General features: G+C 38.9%; 2 protein-coding genes across 3 annotated transcripts in view; one reads left to right on the top strand and one right to left on the bottom strand.

Annotated features, from left to right (window-relative positions):
• Window positions 1-945, bottom strand: part of LOC132261085 (uncharacterized) — a 71940-nt gene extending 70995 nt beyond the window's left edge. The window contains exon 1 of the mRNA XM_059759619.1: window positions 484-945. The gene's annotated coding sequence lies outside the window, so the exon portion shown is untranslated. The remainder of the gene's footprint in view (window positions 1-483) is intronic.
• A 7987-nt stretch (window positions 946-8932) lies between these two features.
• LOC132259854 (calcium release-activated calcium channel protein 1) lies at window positions 8933-21105 on the top strand. 2 transcript variants are annotated; one of them, XM_059757650.1, is made up of 4 exons: window positions 8933-9577; window positions 15622-15958; window positions 18426-18563; window positions 20117-21105. In XM_059757650.1, the coding sequence occupies exons 2-4, from the start codon at window positions 15632-15634 to the stop codon at window positions 20651-20653; spliced, it is 1002 nt and encodes a 333-aa protein (XP_059613633.1). In that variant the 5' UTR covers window positions 8933-9577; window positions 15622-15631; the 3' UTR covers window positions 20654-21105. The 2 variants fall into 2 exon arrangements, with proteins under 2 accessions (XP_059613633.1, XP_059613634.1); XM_059757651.1 differs by lacking the exon at window positions 8933-9577 and adding an exon at window positions 10109-10123.
• Window positions 21106-21244: the final 139 nt, after the last annotated feature.

The raw sequence follows: 21244 nt of genomic DNA, 5'->3' as shown, positions 1-21244 counted from the left end.
ACACGAGGTGGGGAAAAGGGGGATGAAAAGCTCTGGAGCGCTCCACCACATGGGAATAAGACTGGGTAAAATCAGGTGCAAACGATAACGAAGCTGAACATAGAAATACACAAGAGCAAAAATGAACACCCACGCTAATGAACAATGCTGCGACTGCATACTTTTCCTCCCACCCATCTTCACCCATCACGTATATATATATATATATAGACCAGGATTTGCATCTTGAGTGGCTCTGCTGCAGGAGAAGAAAAACCCTCCCACACATCAGCCATGCAATTAATCTTCTCTCTTCTTCACCTGACGAAATTATCAGTGCGCTGCTGAATGAAAAGTTACCACGAACTTTCTCATTAGCTTCGCTCTTGTCTGGCGATTTCGCGCAAAAAACAGCCACCCCTCAAGCACGCGTGATTCAACACGCGCGGTTAGACAGACCCTGCACAATGGGTAAGAAAATATGTGCTCTGGGAAAATCCTTACACTTGAAATTGCCCTTCGCAGGAAATCCTCCTTGTGAGTTGTTTTTTTCTTCAACTCGATGCTGGACTCTTTTCTCCGCACACCAACTATTAAGTATTACTCAAAAATACCACCACTGTGACATTCTTGACACACACTCGAGGTAAATTTTACACTCTCATTTATCTTTTTTCTTCATATCCTTGCGTATCCACTCTCTCACTCACACCCATTGGCATCCTCTCACACACTCTCTCTCTCTCTCTCGCTCGCCCTCTCCCACGGCTATATATATGTGGCTGGGAAAATGATCCACCAAGCACTCTGGATGCTAACTCTGTGCAGACGAGAAACACAACATCCGTTCGCGCCAAAGTCCCATTTTGCACTGCCAACCACCAACTTTTGTCAAATATTCAACATGTATATATTAGTATCTCATGGGTGAGAGAGTCTCCCCATGTTTGCCTCTTTCCTCACCACGTCGCGACGTCAGTCTCTCACTCTCTCCGGCCGAGGCAGCATCGAATTCCACTGTGAATAGCTCAACACCCGATACACTCTTTTCTCTCCTTTCTCTCTCTCGCTCTCTCGCTCTTGGCGTTCTCCGAGTGCGCCGCCGTGTGGATTTTCACGTTGAGCGGCTCTCCCCCGAGGAGAGAGCCCACACAGCCACCCCCCTCCCCGCGCCCCACACCCGAGAGCGTGACTTTAAACGATCGGGTGCCCTGAAATTGAGAGACAAGAGCGTGGCGGTCAGGCAAGAGCTCAACACGGCAATGACGTGTGAGAGTCACGCAAAAAAGCCAACCATGAGAGCAATGGACGCTCTCACCACCCCCACCCAATCCCACCCCCTCAAGAACACTGATAAGCACCCGCGTAGCTCGGCCGATGTGTGAACTGGACTTTCTCTGGCCAAACCGAAGTGTGATTGTCACTTGAAAACAAAGCATGGCAGCATTCTGGTAACACAATCATCGACTCCAGAGCCACTAGCGAGGGTCTGAGGAACTTCACATCTTTTGTGTTTAGTCACTGGCGATTTCAGACCATTAGCTTTGTGTTTACTCAATAATTTTTCATGGTTTCTATTTAGTTTTGATTATTCTATACAGTTTTCAGTAATTTTTTGCATTATTTTTACCCCATATACCCACCAGAGGGCAGCAAAGATGGCGTGGGGAACGCTATGCATTCTCACACTCAAAAGAAGGAAATTTGAGTGCGAACATAAAACTTTCGCGCAGAAAAAGCCCGCTTTCATCGTCAGCTGATGAAGTTTGAAAGGCAAGTTTAGTTTTTAATAATTTTTCGTTTATTTTAGTACAAAATATGATTGAGACCAATAAGATTCCTTAACTTTCTTGATAGAGCATAAGAAAGTTTTGATAGATTCAATACATCTTGTCAATTGTTTAAAACATTCCCAGAGCTGAAACTTCATTTCCATACGAAAACTGTTCCATTTTTATCTCTATACATAGCGCGACTTATAGAACATGCCTAATAAAAAAAAACACAATCTCTTTTGTGCGGCCGCAAGTGACTGAAATTCAATGGAGGCGCCTGGTGAAAGCCCGCGTGAAGAAGCTCATTTATTTTTTATCGCTCAGGATGTGCGGTAAACAAAGCAATGATACCGCCAGTGTGTGAAGCAGTGGCAGAAATCCCGATAAACAGAACAATAAAAGACAAAAGGCAGAGGACAAGAGAGTGGCAACAAGTTAGCACAACTTCGCCAACCACACTATCCGACATCGCGATAGGGCGTAATGAAATATTTCCGGAAATTTATGAAAATGCGCGCACGCGAGTTTGCTGAGAATAACACAAAAAATTGAGGGTGGAAATGTGAAACGCACAATAGGCGAATTTGAATATACAAAGAAGATGAGTCAATATCGTCTATTGACTAAGTGGAAAAATTGTTGACAAAGGAATTACAGAAACTGTGTAACTCCTTGAACATGATCGCAATTGTAGGTTTTATTGATTTATGGAATCATTGGCAAATTTTTTCATATTTTTCCAAAGGAGCAAAAATAATACATTTTGCCACTGTTTGACTACCAATAAAATCTGTCTGCACTACAAGTTAAAGTGACAGTAAGTTTAGCATCCCTAATTCAATCAAGGGAGCATAAAAGCGAACGTGTGTCTCTGAATGCAAGCATGTATATACTTTTCACTTGCCACCCACTCACAATTTCCCCCGAGAGGGACGAGAATTGTGTGACATTCTCAATCTTTATCACATTCGCCTCATGAAATATTAAGCAAACCTTGTGTTTCACGTATGTTTACACACTGAATTTCCCTTTCTCTGTTACACCAAATAATTGGCTCAATTCTCAAATTGAATTCGCCAAATTGCAAAACTCCTGCTTCATGATTGCAATTGTCATTTTGCGCGTCACAGTCAATTCCATGGAAAGTTTTTGCGGAATTCAGCACAGTCAGAAAGTGCCTGAAAAGGAGGAATAATTGAGAGCAATTAATTCAAACAGTTGGAATGTCTTGAATGCCATTCAGCATGAAGTCAGCAAATAATAATAATATCCGAGTTGAGAATCTCTCTAAGGATAAAAATCTTTGGAACGAAGCCAGAAAATCGCGCTTTTATGTGAGAAATATACACTCAACTTCCACTAAAAATGCACCCAGAACGCATTCTAAGCAGCATTTCATCATGTAAATTTGACGAAATAAAAGGTGTCTTGGAGCAAGAGTGCCAAAGTGGTCATAAAATAGATGCTCAATAAGCCACTTTTCAGCCAAACTCAGCCGAAATATGCTAATGCTGTGATGTAATTAAAAAGTTGTGAGCACGAAAATTCCCTTCTTGAAAATTCCTTTCATGTTTCACGCCATCATTTCAAATGTATTTTTCACACTGCTCGGGCGCGCTTTTCAAGGAAAAAAAAACTTGCAAAACTTTTGCCTGGCATTGCCAGAGAGAGGAAGTCTTTGAGCTTTTCATCTCAGGCGGCAAGAAAGAATATACAAGAGTGTGAAATTGGAATGGAAACTAACTTCTGTGCAGCGTTATGTGATATTGAACATGGGAGAATGTAAAAAAGGACACTGCAGAATAAAAGCAACGAATGAGAAATATGCTCGATGGATGGTGGGAAAAAAGTTTCTGTGCATCTGCTCAAGTGTGCGAGAACACAATGTTCAAGATTTGATGTTTCTTCCCTCAATTGGACGAAGCAGAGATAAACCAATTATCGGAGTTATATTTAGGGAGAAAAGTCTGATGCTCACTTTTGTGTGATATCAAATGCAGCACAGCTTTTTGCCAAAAGAGCTTAGCAGCGCTTTGGGGGGAATTCCTGGCGCTGACACACACCTGTTCCTGGACAGGTCATCGGCGAACGGTGGGCAGAAAAACAGTGGAATTGAGAAGAGGGAAAAGGCGAGTATTAAAATCTCCACATTTGCACCACTCCAGCCACTCTCCTCGACAGTTAATTCATGAACTCACGTTCCCATCTGCCGTCCAATCTCTCAAGTACATTCTGATACAAGCGGAGCGCTTTTCCACGAGACCACCGGTGGAAATTCACCGTCTCACAATGGGGTGGTGAACGATGGGCGGCGCTGGGAAACCCCCCGGAGTGTTGCGGACTGTGCCGGATGATCGTGTTGAGAGACGGCAGAAGAAGACGAGGAGAAAATAGAGAAAAATATTCTTCCACATAAATTCTTAACAGCTGCTACTTTAATATACAGATGAAATTCTGCCTTGCATCTTTAATTCATTGAGCGCCTCACCCGCGCTCATCCTCAAGACACACATAATTCTCAATTAATCAAGTCTTGAGGGAGGCAAGCAGAGAGAAAAAACACCAATAAAACTGTTACACTTTCGGAAATTCAGCACAAGAAATAGTCCACCGAAGCCAAACACACTCCGCAATACAAGTCAAATTAACTACAAAAGCCCCCCCAAAATATTCAATAATTGGCTTTCAATTAATTCCAAATCAATATTTTCACGTGGAAAACTTTCGCAGTTGCTCTTTTACATGCAATTCTCTGGGAAAGCACACAATTTGTTTCCTCAAATTGCAATTTCACTAAGAGTTTCTTGCAAGAAAAACAACATATCGTTTTACTATTGCTGGAAGATTCAGAGTGAAAAACATTTTGCTTCTTTGCTCAATTGCACCCAGACGCTTAAGTTTTATGTGAGAGACTTGAAGTGATATGCGCAATTATCGATTTAAGCATTTCATTTGTAAGTAAAGCAGAGAAAACTTTATAGAGAAAACTATTGAAGATACAAAATTGCCAAACTTTGAGTGGAAATTGAATTATTCTGCTTTTGAACATCAAATAAATTTTGTAGTCTTTTCAGCATGGAACAAGACCAATTTTTTACCCATAAAGATTCTAATTAATAATTAATTAATTTAATGTAGTCTGTAGTCAGAGTTATAAAATTTATCAATTACATTTCGGTTAGATTTCAGTTCATTTTTGATTGAAACTAAATTTAAAGCACCACAACTTTTGCGCAAAGAATTGCATCGCGAAATGAAATGCATACAATTTCTCAATAAACCTTCCGAATACCGTCTTGCATGAGCATCTTTTCGCTGCAAGATGTTCACCTTGAAACTTACAATAGACAATGAGAATGGCAAGAAAATGCTCCAGTGGAAAATCATGCCAAATGTACAGAATGCATGAGCAGAGGAACAAATTCAGCAATAAATTTCCCACAGTAAATTACCACACGATATTGCTCGTGAGGAGAATTCTCTCGCCATCAAAAACTCGCATGTCAGGAAGAGAGAAACTTCTAATTCAACAATCCTAAACTATAAAATTAAATTTGTTAGACTCATTCAACTGATTTTGGCATTCAACACTGACCACAAGTGATAAACAGTGGGTGGGAAAAAAGCAACGCTTTTTCTGAGGGAGAGAAAAAAAAGAATCACACAAAATGAGAGAAAAACGCGAACAATAAATACCCATTTTACGACGCGCTTCTCCACAATTGACTTATTGCTCGAATGTTTTGTTGGAAATTCACTCGCACAGAACAGAAGCTCATACTTTTTCGGCAGTTTGAGAGTCGATACACACGCTCTTCTTTTATTTAATCCTCCACCACCCATAAATCCGTAATGTAATCATGCCTTAATGATAAATGACTTCAATTTTAAATGCCACCATCAATAGAATTTATCGCACAATTCTTCTGCTCGTGCATTTGTGGAAATGATATTCACTCAATTGACTACGAATATTTCAAAATTTACCTTTTTAGAGAAAGAATTCCATACTTATTATCAAAATAGTCCCTAAATATCACTTAAGTTGTGAGCATTTTGGAGCATTTCAAACAACAAAAAGAAAACAGCCAATCTTCTTTAGCAATGTTGGAGAAAAAAATCTCCTTTTCCTGTCATGACAATATCGAAAAATTTTTCCCTACGGCACAATTGTGAAAATCCACCTGAAATTGGATCAAGATTGTCTCTAAATATTTGTTCTCTGGTGCTTTTATATCGGCTCTCTTGAGCGAAGGAAAAGTCTGTGATTGATGCTCTCATTCTCTTTTATTGCCCATCTCACATTTGCACGTCTGGAGCCAATGACAAAGTCAATCTTTTCATGGTGATAGATTGAGTGTGGCACGGAGATGACCTCAAATAATCGATGTCTCATGCAAGAAAGGACACCCCAGAGTGACTTTTCTGCCGTGAAGAAACTCTCGCACGCTCCAAATCGCCCAAAGGTATACAGAATTCGTGTGCCAGAGATCGTAAATAACTGCAATTTTCAACACTACCTGACTAAATTTTGTGCCATCGGGAAATGAATTTTTTTTCCCACCCGTTTTGCCAACATTAGCACAGCAATTTTCTCAATTCTCAGGCGGAAATGGTGATTTGAGTGACAAAAAACTTTTTGCAAACAACCACAAAATGTCCCTCTTTTTCCGTCTATGACATTTTCTGTTTATTTTCACACCACGTTTTTCCCTCTTTCGCACACTTTTCCGCAATTGCTCTCTGTGAACTCTTTCAACTCACAGTTCTAAACATAAATTGTTTGTGAGTCATTAATACCAAGTATTCTCAAGCTCTAAACACTTTATTACATTTCAGACACTCTTTTTCTGTTCTCCGTCACACGTTCCTTTCCGCGACAGCCAATATATTTCCCTCAGTTTCCCCGGGAAAAGATGCTTTTCTCCTTTTCCCAAGGGGGGAATAATACAGTCAGGAGTGGTGTACAACTCAGTGGAAGTGAAAGTGTTGAAAAACTTACAATATTCCATTCTTGAGTGCTTCTTTCGCTGATAAATCTTCTCGATTTTCACCCAAAATAATCCTTTTCTAGGTTATGTAACTAATCTAGGACAGATTTAGTGAATAATTTGTTTTTTAGCACATTCATTCTTATGCTAAAGTCAGATAGATCGTCAGTTTGATAGCAAGAAACACAGCAAATTGTCTTAAGATGGAACATAACCTCAAAAGTAGCCATTAAAACATGGAAAATGTTTATTTTAGACAACTTTCTGGACAATTTTGGACAATCACAAATCTTAACAGATGATTTTGTTATCTAGAAAACTTCTAAAAAGAGTCTTTAAAGATCTCTTTGTCATATTTTGGGGTTATGTTCGGAAAAAACACCCTAAAACCCGGTTTTCAGTGAATTCTTACTCAAATATTTGTTGTAAACCAAAGATGTTTATTATAATCTCAGAATCAGTGTGCAAACTGTGAAAAAAAAAGAAAATTCTGGAAGTAATCTTCCCCTTGGATTTTCCCTCCCAGACACAATACACTAGACAAAACGGAAAGTCAGACAGATAAACTCATTGAAGTGATACAAAAGAACAAGAAATGTTGGGTTGACGTGCAAAATCACGGCCAATTTCAAAGTTTATCATTGGCAAAAAGGAAACTGTTGTTCAGATAAAAAGAAAATCCGCTGTTTGACGCAAAAAAAAACTACAGAATGAAAAGACAATGGTGATAGCATTTACTATTTTTCCGATTATTTATACTCCTGCCAAATAAAGTACTCATAAAGTTTTAATTGGAAGTAAATTCTTCAGCATACTGAATCTGAAGCACCGACAAATTCTCTGCCTTGAAGTGGCAGAGCTTCAATCGAAGTGGATGATCAATTTTATCGTTCACTTATTGTAATTGATTGAGTATTAATTAAAACTATGTGTTGTGGAAATGGTCTGTCGCTCGGCACTTGCAATGTGTCTCATGAATTAATCTCTGAATAGAGTTGAGGATTTATTCTTGTGCTCTCTGTGACTTTGATAAGGTGAAAGTGTTTTATCGCCCCCGGGAAACACAAAATTGTTATCCTGTGTTGCTCACGGATTTACCTTTGAAGAGATGGATTTGTGTGAAAAACACCTGGATTTTCGCCACGTGAAAATTGTCACAGAAAAAGAGTCCAACAACAACAACAAAAAATGTGGCAATATTTCAATATTGCTCTTGATTAATGCCAATGCTAAATGCTGAATGAAAAATGGAAATTGCGGAAGTGAATGAGAAAAAAGTGGACATTTCGATACGAGAAAAAAACCATCAAACTCCGCGTGAATTGCTATTTTAATCACTCACCAGCTGTTCTGGCCATTTTTACAGGTGAAAAATACAACTCAGTGCGCAAAAAATCCAAGTTTATTTGTGGTATTTGAAGTGATGAACGAATCACTCAATTTCATCACATGAACTTTGTGTTATTTTCCTTCGATGGATCTTTTAATGTTCGCGCGCACAAGTTCATGAAAGTTCAGTTGGAAATTTGACAAAATGCCAAGATAGATTCCAAGCAAGTGTTTGAGGTAATCACAGTGCATAGAAGGAGTTTTAAAAGAATTTCTCTCTTACTTGTTGAATCACAAGAAGAACGATGCAATCGCGTGGTAAACAATCTCATTTTGGGACGACAAGGAAACATGCGACAAATAAAACAATAAACTTCAATATGAAAGAAACATTGGTTTAATATTCTGTACATGTAAATTCTGAAGACTCACACTTTACCTTTCAGTTTGCGATGTGGAAGAATAAACGCGAGATATGCTGAGGAATATGATAACGCTAACTTCAACACAGTGTTTCGTATCTGCCAAAGCTCTTTTCTTCTCTATGCAAATGTCTTTGCATTCTCTGTGACGAAGACGAGCAAATTGACACAATAAAAGTGAGATATGATATCTGGTGATTAAGCCTACGTTTGGTTAATTTACATACAAGCCTATAAGACAGAAAAGTGTCGTGAGATTTCCACACTTTCTTCTCGACTTCCACTCATTAAGCTCTCATTTGTGTGCGCGAGGCGAGACGGAGAATGAAAAAAATCTCGTCATAGAATCGACATAATACAGTCTCGATTGGCAACGAAGGTGAACAGCAAAGCGGAGCATCTCGCGCCAAAGCTCGAGAATTCCACATGCACAGTGTTTCTGAACTTATCAGACGTCGGACGCGTTCTGAGCGCTTGATCTGTTCTCGTGGGACTTTCGTCGATTTTTCCCAGCAAAAGGAAGAACGAGGAAAAAGCACGTGTGTTTGTGTGATTCAGCGTATCGCGGGTTTTTCTTTAATTGATATTTCATTGCCTAGTTAGAAAGTGGGTGCTGTCAAGACATCAGTTGCTGATACGCCGCACAGTGTGACGCCTTAAAATACCCGCAGTGAAATGTTAATATTAGAATCAAACTTGTTTCGTGTATCGCATCAATTGCAATTCAAATCAATCATCACTTCGACAGGACGGCGTTGAAAGTATTAATCGAGGAAGAACAAATTCAATATCGAATTATTTTCCCTCTAATTGACACTGAGCCAAAAAGAAGCAAGAGCGCGCGACTTTAGGACACTTCAATTCCGTCAGTGCAATAAACTGTGTGTCGTTTTCGCGGTGAGAGTGTCAAAGAAGAACATGCTTTAACATTCCAGAGAGAGAGAGAGCTTTTCCTCCAGTTTAAGTGGATCCGCGTGTTTTCCCACCATAATTTCACCTCCTCCTTATCGACCCTTTCAATCTTTAGTGCTTCCCGCGTTTTTCTCCGTCACACTTCGCCCCAGATTGACGACAGGAAGTGGTAAATATGACAATTTTCACAACGCTCGCCACCCCTCAAAACAGCGTCAATTGCTTTATTGATTCCCCATTTTCAGCCTTTTTATTCATACGAGATTTTTGCATAATTACATTTATTCACTCCATGTGGGTTTCCGCAGAGTTTTTCTTCATAATTATGGGTATAATTCAATTAATATTTCTATCTTAGCCAGAAGTCCGCCCACACCATGAAGAGTGCGAGAGAGGAAAAAAAAATACACGCTACTGCATTGTTCCACCTTTTGTGTGCTTTACCAGGTCTTTTAATGTAAATACCATGTGATATTGCAATGTTGGCAATACCAAATCTATAATTAAATATATTCGCCTGGTGTGGCGTTATTTTTTTCCACACATGCAATTTGATGTCACTGCGAGATTTGCAGTCAGTCTTCCAAAGATTTTTCCCCTCCCTCAGTGTGCAGTATTCATTTTTCACTCTCACTGTGCAGTATAAAGTTACTAATTGTCGACTTCAACTACTGTTTTTCTCTCAATAGTGACATCTTTGGCATTCACTGATGAGGTTAAGTGGCAATGTTATGTTTTCTCTCTGTCTCTGTTTCGTACTATTGAATTAAAAGCGAGAACAAGTGGTTGGGAAAAGAGAAGAAAAAAAATGGACTTTCAATTGATAAGAAAACCATTCAAGTTGTTATTTTCACCTCAATTCACGCTCTGCTTATGTGGGCGAATCAACTAAAAAAAAAACACAGAATAAACAGAGTTTTTATTGACAAGCCAAAGAGAATATATATATGATTTCATTTAGAACCTTGGTTCAATTTCACACTTTTGCCCGCAGATTTTTTCCCCTTTTTCTCTTCTCTTGTCTATAATCATTTTTCACTGTTCCACTCGAGAGAAATCCTCTCAAATAAATTGCTCTTGAGAAAAAAAACAGTATATTGATTTAACGTCAATTGCATGTGATCTGTAAAATGCACCGTCTTGAAATGTGAAGTAGCAAAAATCTCAGCCGAGAAAAAGTCAAGAGAGAGAAAGAGATTCTTCACCCTCGCATTTTAGCACCATGTTGAGTGTTGTGCAGAAAAGGGATTTTGAATATGGAAATCAGGGGCGAACCTTCATTCTCATATTGCTTCAGCAACACGATACACGGCGTCTAAGGGCTTCTCGGGGATCAAAGATAAAACATCTGAGAAGTTTTCAAGTATCTTCACGCTTGAGCTTTCGCCTAAAGTTTCTGCCTTTTTAAAAGAAAAAAAAAGAAGCTTTCCTTCTAAATGTGATCAAAGGGTGGTATTTGGAGTACCAAAAATTCAATAAAGTTTTTTATTAAGAAATTCCCAAGGGGGAGATATGTAATAGTAAAAGTTTAATCGAAGTTCTTCAATTTATGCAATATTTGATTCACAGCTTTAATTTTCGCTTGATTATTTTACTTTTGAAAATTAATTATCATCCAAATCTCAATTTTGACACATTTTTCTAGGTTATGTGACTAATTTAAGACTAAATAACATCTTAAAGCAGAAACTCTTGTGCGTAAATTGAAAGTATTTTCACTTTATTAGTAGAATTCCGTGTTTTTACTCAATGAAAATCATGACTTTGGAAGCTGAAGTAAACATAACCTCAATTTTTTTTTAAATAAACTGTTGCTATTACAAGTTAGAAAAAAAAGAAATTAATTAAAGAATTGTGATCAAGAAAAATACGTTAAGGCGCAATTTCAGCGGAAGAAAATCATAAAAAATGGAATGAAAACATGAGTTTTAAAATTTTCAGTTAGATTTTAGTTAATTTTCGGTTAATAATTGATTTGAGTCTTTTTATTAATAATACGTGAAGTCTGAAGTCCTGGAAAGTGCTAAGGATTTTTCATAGAAATTGTGTGGAGATTTTAGGCACATTATTTTCCTCTTGGAAATTCCACACATCTATTTATTTGGAAGTTATTACGATAAACCCATTAAAACTCATGTTATAATCACACCTAATATTCTTGTCTGATTCGACTGAGTGTTTCCTATTTTCCTCAAATTTAACATCTAAATTTGTAGAGTGTTTTCTCTCCACAAAAGATGAAAGATTGCGTCACTGATTGCCCAAGTCAGCGTCATAGAATAAATCATGCATAAATATTAGAAAAATATGCCGTAGGCGAGTTTCTCTCTCTCACACCACTTAAAGACGCGATTCTCAGTGTTGTGGAAGAAAAATATGCAAATTGAGCGAAAACATTGAGAATTTTCCGAAATAGAGAAAAGAAAAACCTTCCGCCTCTCGTTCTGACATCGTTATCTCTGGGTTATATAGGGAAATTGTCTCGTTAGAGCTTGTTTTTTCCACACCTTCAACTACACCTGAGATGATGTATTCGCCGTTTATCTTCAGCTGGAAGAAAACTGTGAGAGTGTCAGAAGGAAAATGTGCTCAAGAGATGGGACAAAAAATGAGATGAACACGCAAAATGAAACGATGTCTGAAGTTGAAGGTCGTTATTTGCACTAATTGCACAGAATTAATTGTAAATTCTGTCTGTATTATGAATTTCATAGTGAAACCATTCGCCAGGGGCAAAATGTATCAGAACAACTCATTACTGTGCAATTTTTATTAAAATTGCAGATCATTTTTCACTCATCGCTGCAAATTCTGTCGCTATATTTTTCCTCTTTGTGAAACTGCGGGTTTTTTTTGTGTTATTCAACATCCACTAAATTACAATTTTCCATGCAATTTATGGAGTGCATGAGCAAAAATGGCCGGTAATTCTTTCATCGGCACGAAATTCCACTGAATTTTATGCCAATTTCCACTCTTGTTTTTTTCCCCCGTCTAACAAACACATCTCGCACAGCGAATGTCCCGCCAATTAATTTAGTATATTTTGTATTCAGAGACACGAAGAATGCTTCCTTGCCATTCAGTGTGCTCCAAAGTGGAAGCGTGCAGGAAAAAAGACAAGAGCTTTATACGGTCGCTAATGACATATAAGATGAAATTCACTTGTTGCCGGTGTGAAAAATGAGCTTCAGCACGAGGCAAAGTGAGGGCGAAGTGGAAATAGTAAAGTGGAAACTATGGCGAAGTTATAAGATTATAATATAGAAACGATTCGATTCCATGAATATCAATTGACTAATTTCAATTTCCACTTTGTTTATTCGTGTGTAGTTTTGGATAATAACCACAGGGTGGCCCAGAGGGTACAATAATTCAGTTGACTGGAATTTCCAAGATGTTCCAGGACATCCCGTAAGAAATTAAGAAGAAAATTGCCTCACACTTCATATGCACGTCAAACTATTGTAACTATTATCTCATTGTAAATTCCAATTGATGGTATTTTATCTCCAGATCAACTCAAAAACTGCATGAATAAATCATTTATAAACGTGTGGCAAAAGAATTCATATTCAGAGAATATGAAATGAATAAAGTGAACACAGAATTACATAATTGATATTGAAATATTATTCAGTAAGTTCAAAAAATACTGCATTTTATCTCATCATGAAATTTTATGTGAAATAAAATGATTAATTAACATTTTTCTCTGAGCTTTTTAACTGCAAAACTTCTTCACACTTTACGTAACAATAACATCGATGAACGCGATGGAATGAAAATAAACCATAAAATTGACATTTCATAGCTATTATTATTAATTTTTACGATTTTTACACTTTTTCACGTCACGTATTTTCCTCATTTTTTCTCTTCTGAGGTTTTTGCACTCCATCTGAGCAAAACACAGATAGAAATCAACACAATTTGCATAATGAAATTAATTGATCGTCAATGGAATTGACATAAAATATGAGGAATTTTCTCGATTGTAACTGCATGTCCTCATGTGCAATCACGTTTAAATTATGTCTCACTCATATCAATATCATCGCATGTAATTCTTCTCAATTGTCTAATGAATGTGCAAAATTTTCCACCATTTCTCAGTGATTTATCAGAGTGTCTTTGAACTAGAAACGAGTATTCAAATTTATACTCAATTTGTTCTTCACGCTTTTCATTTTTTTTTTACACAAAATCTACATTAAAAGAATTATTAAGCAAAAATCTCTTTATCATTTTGTGATCTTGAAGGTTTAAAAAATGAAAAACCAGCTTGTCTTGCGATAGGCAAATGGCAATTCTTCATGTGAAAGATTTTTAATAAAATCTTTGCTTGCAATTCATCGCATTTCAGAAGAATTTCATATTCATTTTATCAACTAATCTCAATCCCTGATTTTGCTGAATCATCTCGTGCTTCTCGAGAGACTCTTGGCCACTGTCCAAATGCCATTGAGCTTTTGTACTTCTTCTTCTCATTTTCCCTCCCACATTTTTACTGATACCTTGAGCTTGAACTGCACAGAGACTTTGCACTCGAGATCTTCTTTCCACACACACACACAGAAGCTCTCTTTTTGGCTCACTGCCAATCAACAGGTGTTGCCGCAACACGCACAACACCAACCGCAAGTGTTTAATCACTCTTCGCAGGAAAAAAACACACACATGATAATATTTCCCAATATTTCCATATAACCGCATTAGCCAAAAACCAGCAATCCCATTAATCATCTTTCTGTCCCACTAAATTAATTATTATGGGGATTTTCAACTTGCGAATTTATTCGCATGAATCGATTTGATCTTCCACGTGAGAAAAAAACTCTGCCTATTGTAAACATTGCGATAAACGGGGAATTTTCTCTTCATCTTCTTCTATCTCGCAGTGATGAAAAGTTCGCTAGGAAAACATTCAAAACATCCAAATGTGTAAATAGAGTAATTTGCTGATACTTGAAATTAATTATGCCTCATTTTCTCCATCTCTTTCGCACTCTTGGGCAATTAACATTTTTAGCCATGATAAGCAAATATGGAAATTGAATGCAAACATCAACTTATATTTATTCCACACAAGGCACAACGAAATGTCTAAGGTGAAAATTACCGGTTATCAAATATGGTGGTGACAAGTGTGATCTAGGAAGAGGAGGAAATGCCTTCATGGCACACTTTTCTGCTGCACAGAGAGGAAATTTATATAGATTCACTCATAAAGGGGGAGATAATATGCCTTAAATCTTGGTTCTTAGACTATTTTCAGAATAATTCTCAAGTTTCCATATGATATTTCTGTAATAATTGACTAAAAACCGCTTTTTTGGGTATCTTTCCCAACGATAACCCCAAAAATATCACTAAGAGATCTTCAAAGACTTCGTTTCGAAGCTTTCTATGTCACAAAATCGTCTGTTGAATTAAAAATAGCTGATTTAGAGTTAAAATCGTCTAAACAGTTTTCTGCAGTCACATTTTTTAAGTTTAAATGATTATTTTTGAGGTTATGTTTGACCAAAATGCCATGTTTCTTACACGTAAAAGCTTTATTCTTCCATCGATATGCAAACTTCTCGACTAGAACATAAAAATTGATGTGCTAGAAAGCAAATTATTCATTAAATAAATCCTTAATTGAGTGACATAACCTAGAAAAGCATTACTATAATTATTATGAAGAAGAAGGAAAGGAATATTGTATGTTTTTCAATAACTTCCTACTGTATTATCTGCCCCTTGATACTATGTAATAACATGAAATGTGGGCGAAGAATAGTTTCAAATTAAAGTCAATTGTGATAGTTTTTTGCTTACAGTGTAATAGTTTTCATGTAACCACCGTTAATGTAGTTTGAAGGCAACATCACTATGCTGCATGCTGCCATCTATGGGGAGGCAGAGATAGCGATTGATGTGCAAACATATGACATGATGACAACCACATCTCGTCGTCTCACTTTAGCCAACGCTTTGCATGGAGAGAAGCGAATGAGATAGACAATGTTTTGCATTTTGCTTACAATTTCCCAGCATCTCGCCACATCGGGCTGTCATTTCTCACCTTTTTCGTGTCTCTCCCACCCTTTTTCTGCATTTAAAAGTGCATTTTAATTGCTCTTCATGAGCTCAATTTGGAATTTGTTTGAAGAAAGCTCAGTGATTGTTGTGCATTGTGGTAAAATGGCGCTCACTGACTTGCAGGTGAGCAGCGATGTCTGTGTGGACAACGAGTAGTGCCGGTCTGGACACAGTTCTTGCCACAACATTGGGCACATCGAGTCACAGCATCACGCGCCATCACAACAATCTCAACCTCAAGCCGTCCAACTCCTCGCACCACCTCAACTTCCAGAACTACCACCAGACGCAGCAGCAGCAGGCGCAGCCCCAGCAGCCCAGCACCGGCAGCGGCAGCGGCTCCGTGTCCGGCTCCTCGCCCGGCGGCCACTGCAACCCCAGCTTCAGCTACCCCATCGCGCCGCCCACGTACTGGAAGCAGCCCAACTTCGCCAGCGGCGCCAACAACCACAGCGCCAAGGTATGCGTCCTCATCGCCTCCCAAGGTGTTTCCCCGCACAGCCGATCAATCAGCAGCTCGTCAGCGCCTGTTGGGGATTTTTCCCACACAGCCACTCTTGGCCCATTGTTTAGACACCCAGTATTATTAGCATGAAAAGAAAAGCCACCGTCTGCAGCGTGTCAATTGCAAACGCGAATCACTCGCCACTCTCTCGAGAGAGAAAAACACCCGCAAAGCCCACGAAGAATGGAGGAAATCCGACACTCTCCATCTAAACAATCTCCAGCGCAGCCCCACAATATCCCGGAACGCCCAAAACCCACTCAAGATCAATCGTAAATCTGCGCCGAAAGGAAATTCCTAAGCACACAAAATACTGCCAAGAGCAACAAGAGGGAAATTTTTCTTTTACGATTGCAGAGAAACTAGAAGATCATCTCTTAAATTGAGTTGCAAAGAATGCAAAACATTTTGACTACTGAAAAGCGCGGTTTCCTTTTATCTATTCGCCATTCACGGCTTCTTCACACGATTTCCGTAACGATATGGCATTAAAAAATATATAATAAGAACGCAATGATCATAAACAGAGTTGAGAAGAGGTCAATGGAATAGATAAGAGTTTTGTTTAGGCGAGGAATTCCAATAGATTGTGTGGTTGAGCATTTTTTAAAGTTGTTTCTTTGCTTATGCAACAAAATAGAGAAAATTATCACTAAATTCGTTCAGCGGGTGAATCAGAAACTATGTAAAATCGACTATTTATCGTCTACGCCGTAGATTTTTCCTAAGAAAATTGTCTCAAACTGCATAAAACGACTCAGGATTTGCCTTAAAATGTTCTTAGACTTTAAATGAACAAATTTTTGACATATATTTTAATTATTTCACTTGAAAAGATGTTTTTTTTTAGAACTTATTTATAAAATCGACTTTGGAAATTAAATATTTGCCATATTTCAGTCAAAAATTCCAATAAATACAAAAAATATTAACTGAAAAATTCAGAAAATTAATTTTGAGTGTTTTTAGCATAAAATAGGCGAATCTCGAAGCGCTATTTGAGCTAGATTCAGACTGAGTGATGAAGAAAATGTGAAAAGACTCAATCAAAATACCAAAATTAAATTTTATCTTATCTTTCCATAGCAAAATCGATCTCAATTCCCTCTGTTTAATTTCCAATTCAATCGAATTAATTGTAATCTCACAATGAGACAATGAATTTCACACTTGTTCTTCTATCGCTTTATTAATCGCTTTCTTATCGAATGGATTTTTAGAAGAAGAAAAAAAGTACAATCTGTGGTAAATATTTACAGAATGTTTTGCCTCTATTTCCAAAACAAAACTCCATTCATTTGCTTATCTTATCACATTGATCCTCCGTATTTTGTCCGCGCCTTCGGCGTTCGATGCCACTGAAACGCGGTGTTCAAAATTGTCCGCTGATCGCGATGCCAATTGCTTTATAATCAAGGACTTATCGTTTATATGTCTCTGACATCGCGCCACGAATAAATTGATAGTGTCGCTGCTGGCACAGTTTTGCAAAATGCATCCACGAGGCGAAATGCTCGCGAAAAGTGCTCGAAATGCGCAAAAATGTGTGTGCGCGAAAAAGTCAAGTGGGTGATGATGAAAAATCATCCAATGTGGGTGTTTTTCTCTCACGCGCTTTCCCATGGAATTTCCGCCTTTGATCCACAACTCTAACTGAACACCCTGCCTTTTCTCAACATGGGAACAGTGCTTTCGATTGCCACGGACACATATGACTGATTCCCACTTGTCATCCAGTTTTCCCTCGACTTCGAGACGCTCCGGCACACTTTTCAGTCCCGCGCTCTCGAGAAACACACTTTTCAGTCTCTCAAAGTGAAATCCAACTTATTGTGTTGAACTGTATTATTGTGTATGGACACGATCGCGAGCGTGTTTTCACGTGAATTCCCATTTTATGATCGTTCTGTGCAAAAGTGTGTTGAGGGAAAAATCACAATCAACACACTATCAACAATTTTTATCAACACACACCGCAAATTAATGGTTGAATTGTGTGGCTTTTGGGCGTGTGTATTGAGCCACTCTCTGTGACGTGTGTTATGTTTGAATATTGCTCAACATATTATAGTTTCGCGAATTCTTCAGAGACATTCTGCCACACAATTAATTAAAGGCAGTCGCCTCGCTGGGCGACACCTTCCCTGAACTTGTGGTGCTTCCGTCGCCTCGCACACAGAGGCGCACACATTTTCCCAAAGCCAGAGTGCGGCTTTCCGCGCGCGCCCCGTGAAAATTCCGTGCGCGCGAGCGAGCAAGAGAGAGCTCGATGTCTCTGCTTCATCCCAGCTGTTCAGATTACAACTTGTGCCCAAATTCTCGGCACAACTACACTCTGGTGCCTCAATGTGACACTCGCCACTTTGGCAGGTACCTCGCTGATCGCGGTGGTCAGAAAGTGAGTTTTCTCTCTTCCGCACAGAGACGCTCGATCGGGATGTCGCAGTCCGGCGAGGATCTCCACTCACCCAGCTACCTGTCCTGGCGCAAGCTGCAGCTCAGCCGCGCCAAGCTCAAGGCGTCCAGCAAGACGTCCGCCCTGCTCTCGGGCTTCGCCATGGTGAGTATCGCAAGTCCCACAAGTATTTTCGGTAGCCATTCCTCCTCGGCCGTGCGTGTCGTCACAATTAACTCCGTTCGCGCACTTTTTCTCACTTGTTGACAAAATTCTATTTAATTTTGCTCAACTTTGGCAAACACTCGACGACTTTTCTTCAACACACTTCAACTCTTTTATTCCTCTTTTCTTGTTCTCTCGCTTAATTCGCACAGTGTTTACGCCAAGAGGTTGCTAATAGAGGTTTTGACTACTTTAGAAAATAAACTCAAAATCACAGACTTGAGAATTTTGTGCAGGATTTGAAGTAAAAGTGGAAAATTAAGAAGAAAAAATATATTTTTAGTGTCTTTCTGACCAATTTGAAGAAGTTTTAGAGGCTTTAAGAGCGTGATAGAGAATTTTGGAGAGAAAAAACTTCAAAAACCAAATAAAAAAAGTCTGTGTTTAAATACAGAAATTAGAAGATTTTGCGACAAAACTGTATTTTGTGGATGGAAAAAGAGAATTTGAGGTTAAATTTAAGGAGAACTTATTAATATTGAATTATTAAAGGACACTTTACGGGTTTTCTCTCGATTTAACCACAAAATCTTGCGTAAAACCGGAAATATCCGATTAACGATTAAGTATTTAAGCTAGATTGTCGTTTTTTTGGTGTTTACGAGCTTTTGAGCTCTTTCAAATTGTGCACAATCATTTTATAATTGATTTTGAAGACTTAACAAGATAAAATATCTAATTGACACTGCATCCCCAATATTAGCAACCCCTTGATTTACGCCGTTATCGCGTGAGTCTAATTAGAATTTCGCCAAATCTATAATTTATCTCTTTTTTTCTCACGCCTTTCTCTCTTGACTTATAATCGTTATGACATTTTTGTGGGAAATATGTCGTGTCGCGGGATTTATAATCAAAACCGGATAATTTTTGAATAAAAACATAAAGAATAAATTAGAACTGACCTGAACTCAATAAAATTTTCCAAGATTTTGTGAGAAATTTTTACAAAGCACACTCAAATAAATCTGCAAAGTGTTTTAAGAGTGCACATGCATAATTTCTACACGCATTTCTATATTTCGAGTGCGATTTAACCTTCAATGAGCCTGAAATGCCGCCTTAAATCTCACCTTCCGGTTGAAAAATTAATTTCTCATTATATTCCAAGATTATTCATCATTAAATGTGTGCAAAATTCTGGCAGCATTCCAAGATCTCATTGGCGATCTCTTAAAGACGCGTAGGCAAATTGTATTTCACATGAAGATCATGTTGTAAAAAGGCGTCTGATTAAGCAAAACAAACACAGACAGTTTTGTTTTTTCCCTTCAATGAATCTCACTTTCCCACAATTATCTGTGTTTTTGTTCGCGCCAGCGGAATGAGTGCGAATCGCATGGCGCTTTGTCACTGCGCGGGAACTGCATTTTTCCGGAATATTGACTATGGGAAATAGTAAAAACTACCACGGCTTCAAGTCTGGGAACTCTAGCGCTTAAGTGTTGCCTTCCGGTTGACGCTAATGATGCGCGCTTTTTTCTCCACGCCAGGTCGCAATGGTGGAAGTGCAGCTGAACAGTGATACGCAGGTTCCCGTCGGCATGCTGATAGCCTTCGCCATCTGCACGACGCTCCTGGTGGCCGTGCACATGCTGGCCCTCATGATCAGCACCTGCATCCTGCCCAACATTGAGACTGTGTGCAATCTGCACAGCATCTCGCTGGTGCACGAGTCGCCGCACGAGCGGCTGCACTGGTACATCGAGACGGCGTGGGCGTTCTCCACGCTGCTCGGCCTCATTCTCTTCCTGCTCGAGATCGCCATCCTGTGCTGGGTGAAGTTCTACGATCTGAGCCAGGCGGCCGCGTGGTCGGCCTGCATCGTGCTCATTCCCGTCCTCGTGGTCTTCCTGGCCTTCGCCATCCACTTCTATCGCTCCCTCATGACGCACAAGTACGAGGTGACGGTGTCGGGCATTCGGGAGCTGGAGATTCTCAAGGAGCAGATGGAGCACGACCACCTGGAGCACCATCGCAGCGTGAACAACGGACTCCACTACAACAGCGCCTCGGCGGAGATCGTCTAGCGGCCACGAGTGGAAATCTCTCCTTCGAAATTGTGATTTGAGCTTGAGAGCGCTAAACCAGCAAGACGAAAAGGCATAAAGACACTTTTTCCGTGTGAATGTGATCTGAGAGATCTATAGCGACATATTTTTTTATATATAATATTCTTCTTTCCAAACATTACTCTATTCTCATTTTATATATATTTAACAAAGATCGGTTCCTCGTTTTCCCGCGTTTCATCATGTTTTTATCTCTATAATTAAGCGATTGCCTAGTATTAAGGTGTACTTATTGCGCTAAAACGTGAAAAAAGTTCACACTTTGTCTTCCCGACACTCCCGTGAAAATCCCCTCAGCGGGATGCATCGTCAAATCATGAGCAATGATGTACACGCAAGTGTTTTTTTTTGTATGGAAAACATTATGTAAATAGATTTACAATGGACAAAATAAATAATAATTTAACAGACTCACTGAATTGCTGATCCAGCTGATCCATTGTTTCTACAGCCATTTGCCACGAGACTCCAGAATTCTTGCAAAATCGTGAGTATATGAAATCTGCAGTGACTCAATTTTTCGCCCGTTTCACCCTATGTTCATCTCGG

The sequence above is a fragment of the Phlebotomus argentipes genome, unplaced genomic scaffold (assembly GCF_947086385.1).
Source record: "Phlebotomus argentipes unplaced genomic scaffold, Phlebotomus argentipes genome assembly scaffold_18, whole genome shotgun sequence".
Taxonomy (NCBI): Eukaryota; Metazoa; Arthropoda; class Insecta; order Diptera; family Psychodidae; genus Phlebotomus; species Phlebotomus argentipes.
This window is presented reverse-complemented; position numbering and strand designations above follow the sequence as displayed.

Excerpts from the sequence above, each read along its gene's own strand:
- LOC132259854 (XM_059757650.1), top strand. The coding sequence starts at position 15,632 with ATGTCTGTGTGGACAACGAGTAGTGCCGGTCTGGACACAGTTCTTGCC. Across the intron at positions 15,959-18,425 it reads CCAACAACCACAGCGCCAAG|AGACGCTCGATCGGGATGTC; the intron begins GTATGCGTCCTC and ends TCTTCCGCACAG. Across the intron at positions 18,564-20,116 it reads TGCTCTCGGGCTTCGCCATG|GTCGCAATGGTGGAAGTGCA; the intron begins GTGAGTATCGCA and ends TCTCCACGCCAG.